Source organism: Plutella xylostella, chromosome 3, assembly GCF_932276165.1.
Source record: "Plutella xylostella chromosome 3, ilPluXylo3.1, whole genome shotgun sequence".
NCBI lineage: Eukaryota > Metazoa > Arthropoda > Insecta > Lepidoptera > Plutellidae > Plutella > Plutella xylostella.
The window spans coordinates 3,471,230-3,475,911 of record NC_063983.1 but is presented as its reverse complement, the minus strand read 5'-3'; the positions used below and the strand labels follow the sequence as shown (position 1 = coordinate 3,475,911).

General features: G+C 39.5%; 1 protein-coding gene across 1 annotated transcript; it reads left to right on the top strand.

Annotated features, from left to right (window-relative positions):
• Positions 1-531: 531 nt before the first annotated feature.
• On the top strand, positions 532-4,136 carry LOC105395278. Its single transcript, XM_038107144.2, has 3 exons — positions 532-811; positions 1,281-2,175; positions 4,005-4,136. The coding sequence occupies exons 1-2, from the start codon at positions 625-627 to the stop codon at positions 2,156-2,158; spliced, it is 1,065 nt and encodes a 354-aa protein (XP_037963072.2). The 5' UTR covers positions 532-624; the 3' UTR covers positions 2,159-2,175; positions 4,005-4,136.
• Positions 4,137-4,682: the final 546 nt, after the last annotated feature.

Below are 4,682 nucleotides of genomic sequence, written 5' to 3'. Positions count from 1 at the left end.
CTGAGAATGGTACTTGTTTAGTGTAACATAAATGGGAGTATTACCAGCCGATAAACAGCTCAGCTGTTTGGCTGATATTGTAAATATTAGTTTTTAAGGATTATTTTGCTTAAATAAATAAATACAAAAATACAAAATACATATAACTTTGAAATCCTGCCAAATAAAGCACAAGAAAATGGTCTTCATACAAACTCTAGGTAAAACAGGACTGCATTGACCGTTGTTGAAATAATTAGAAAAAGAGTGGGGACTGCATTCGACGTTGTGATTTTTTTCTGAAAGTGTGGAGGACGTCAAATGCAGTCAGTGTTCGTCAGTGGGTTTAACATTATTTGTTCAACAAACAAAGAGGATTATACTTCGTATCTCTCCCGAAGACGATTACCTTGTTTACATGCAGCATTACGTAGTATGGTGCCATCCTTGTCACATTTTCAAAGCTATAAGTCAGCTAAATTCAAAAGTCAACTGGTATCCCCACGCCACTGCCACCTAGCGGCCTCCTTCATTCGGCGCCATTTACGTTTTTTCGTGCCGTCCGAGTCACACGCTTTTGCATTTAATTTATAGAATTAAAAAATACTTTTTAATTTTAAATTCTGTGCATCTTATCGTGTTATCATGGGGAAACGAAAGCGCAGTAAGGACCGTGAATACGAAAAAATTATGCGCAAATTAAGAAAACTGGAAGAAAAGACAAACAAACGTCGCAGGATCATATCATCTTCTTCTTCGGATAGCGAAGCAAGTTCGAACCCGGATTTATCCCAAATACCCGTGAACCTCGATGATGAATCGTCTTTATCAGGTAAACATTACTTTTCTTTTCACAATATTCAAAAATATTTTTATTTTTTCAAACTACCCTCAAAAAATTAAAAACAGTTACTATCTTTTTTTCTTCATGGTTTTGTTAAAAAATGAGTTTTTACACAATGTTTATGCATGTCATGTGATTATGTGGCTTCGAATCATTATGCACCGCGTGTACCGTGAAGTGCTCGTACGTCCTGAGTTCACACATCTGTCCCGCACCACGTATATCGTGTAGTGTCGGCGTCCAGTTTATGCTCCACGTATACCGTGTTGAGCCCTGAATCCCAGCATTACTGCCTAACTCGTCTAAACCTCCGCGTATATCGCGTTGAGTTAAACATAATTATTGTGCCTATACGGACAAACACACACAAGTAATCTTTGATAAATACTTTCACCGAGTTTATCTCGAGATCGATAAAAGTATATACCTACCTATATTCTTTAATCTTCTTTTACAGAAGAAATTATCAACGAACCGCGAAGCAGTACTGAAGTTATTGGTGATGAACCTTCATTAAATCCAGATATTCTCGAAATGTTAGGCGATGATCCATTAGTTGAAAGAACCTTTGGCGAAGACTTGCACAAAGATATTGCTAATAGATGGCAGCACATTCTTTTGAATGGACTTCATAAAGAAACCAAGTCGGACTTACTGAAGACTTATTTACCGGCCCAAAACTGTCCGAATATGCAAGCTCCCAAGTTAAACTTAGAAGTAAAGGCAGCTCTTAACGAGATTGACAACAAAAAGGATATGTACAGTCAGGGCAAACAAAGACACTTATCAAGCTGCTTGGCCGCAGTTGGTAAAGCATTAAATATAGCGTTGGCACACACGGATCCTGTCATACGCGAGATAATCAAACCGCTAAGCGACGCTGGGCGTATGATTTGTGACTTCCACTACAGAGAGTCTCAGTCAAGAAGATATTCAATCATCAATACCCTTAATAAACAAACAAGGGATACCGTTAAAAACACAAAGATTGACGAATACCTCTTCGGCTCCGAGCTGGCTGACCATCTGAAATCTTCAAAAGCAATTTCTAGATCCGGCTACGAGTTGAAGCAAACTCGCAACCTTCCTCCAAGAGCTAGGCAGCCTGTTGCTAGCACTGTAGTTCCTGTACGGAGAGCTTTAAACGCGAGGGGGCCGCCGCGGATGCCCGCCGCCGCCGCCGAGCCCAGTCCGCGCCAGGCGGCACCGCGGTACCATCAGGCGCTTGCGCCCCCGCCACCGCCGCCGCCAGCGCCGCGCCACCGGCAGCGCGAGACGGCAACAGCGCCGAGAACGACCTATTACCAACATCGGAACCAGAGGACGAGGCGTTAATCGCCCTAAACCCACAGGTACTTCCTACAGTTACAGCTGGCAGGTTACGTTTTTTTTATGACCAATGGAGTAAATTAACGTCAGATCCCGTTATATTATCTTGGGTAAAAGGGTATAAAATACCTTTTAAAGACACTCCAATCCAGAATTATGACTTGAAAACAAGGCAATATTCCCAAGCGGAATGTGATATCATAGACGAGTGTATTTCTGAGCTCCTTGAATTAAAATACATCTCTATGTGTGATGCTTGCGAGGGACAGTTCCTATCACCTATATTTACTGTGCCAAAGCCAAACGGAAAACATAGATTTATTTTAAATCTTAAAATGTTAAATAAATTTATAAAGTTAGAACATTTTAAAATGGAAGATTACCGCACTGCACTCAAACTTTTAGGAGAAAATAATTATATGTCAAATTTAGATTTAAAGGACGCATATTTTTTAGTATCAATAGATAAAGGTGATAGGAAATTATTACGCTTTAAATGGGAATCCCAGAAGTACAACTCTCAATTGTTCGAATTCAATGTTTTACCCTTTGGCCTATGCACCTCGCCCTATGTGTATACCAAACTACTGAAACCTGTGTTACAACATCTTAGAATGGCAGGCTACATGTCTGTTTGTTATTTGGACGATTTTATGTGTATAGGGGATAGTATTAGGCATTGTTTAGATAACGTTTCAGAAACAATAAGACTATTAACATCACTAGGATTTATAATCAATTATGAAAAAAGTAATCTAACACCTGACTTACGATGTAAATTTCTTGGCTTTATTTTCGATACCACAAGCATGTCTCTCTCTTTGCCAGAAGAAAAAAGAGTCCGTATAAAAACTAAGATTGAAAAATTCCTCCGAATACGTAAGTGTTCTATAAGGCAGTTTGCCGAATTCATTGGCTTACTCACTTCTGCCTGCCCAGCTGTAAAATACGGTTGGCTTCATACAAAGATTTTTGAACGAGAAAAGTTTTTGGCATTAAATGATTCAAACAATTATAATAAAACTATGGAACTGGCTGATCATATAAAACCAGATTTAGAATGGTGGTCTCATAACATCTTAGAGTCCAATTCTCAATTTCGTAGTAATGATTATCTCTTGGAAATATTTAGTGACGCGAGTCGGTCCGGATGGGGCATCGCCTGCGGGAACGACACAGCAAGCGGACATTGGGATTCTGGAGATTTAGAATTTCATATAAACTATCTCGAACTAAAGGCTGCTTATTACGGGTTAAAAATATTTGGGTCTAACTTAAAAAATTGTAGCTTACTATTAAGAATTGACAACACAACAGCCATCTCATATATAAATAGGATGGGTGGCATTCAATTCACACACTTGAATGATATAACTCGTGAAATTTGGTTGTTCTGCGAACAGCGCAACATTTTTATATTTGCCTCTTATATAAAATCGACGGATAATGTCGTCGCCGACCGCGAATCACGTGACCTAAAGATAGACACCGAATGGGAAATTGCCGACTACGCATTTCAAAAGATCATTGATGTACTGGGTGTTCCGCAGTTCGATCTCTTCGCGAGTGTACAGAATCACAAATGTGAGAGGTATGCTTCGTGGAAGCTTGATCCATGTTCCGAGGTGGTTGACGCTTTTACATTTAATTGGAAAAATTTAAATTTCTACGCCTTCCCCCCTTTTTGCCTAGTTGCAAAAGTCCTTCAAAAAATTATTTATGACAAGGCTGAGGGCATAATAGTAGTTCCGGTGTGGCCATCTCAGCCATGGTATCCATTATATCGAAAACTAATGGTATCTAAAGAAATAATATTTGACCCTAACGAGTCCCTTTTAATTTCTCCTTTCAGACGCGTCCACCCACTCCACAGGGACCTTACCCTGGCGGCGGTGAGATTATCCGGCAGGCGCTAGAGTCGCGCGGTATGCCCATGGTATCCTTAGATATTGCAATGGCATCATTTGCTGATAACACTCTCAATCAATATAATTCAAACCTCAGGTGTTGGTGGGGTTTTTGTCAAGAAAACAATTGCGATCCGCTACGATCAAATTTCAAGGTGTTGTTATCATTCCTGACTAAACGGTATAATGAAGGCGCGAGCTATAGTACATTGAATAGCACGCGATCCGCATTGGCACTGTTACTTGGTCCTGAGATAACATCTAGTGATTGTGTCTCTCGATTCCTTAAAGGTGTATTCAGATTAAGACCACCAAGACCAAAATATGAAATAACATGGGATCCAAATTTAGTTACAGTTTATCTTAGTAATTTTTTCCCTTATGAAAGTGTTTCCCTACGTGATCTGTCATTTAAAACAATAGCGTTACTTGCACTAGCATCCGCACAGCGAATGCAAACTCTGAGCTTGATTAAAATAGGTAATATTTGCTTTAGAGAAGATTTAATCATTATTAAAATTGACAATCTAATTAAAACATCCAGGCCTGGGACCCATCAACCACTTATTAGATTACCATACATAAAAGAGAATCCGAAAATATGCCCCGCATTGGCTTTAAAA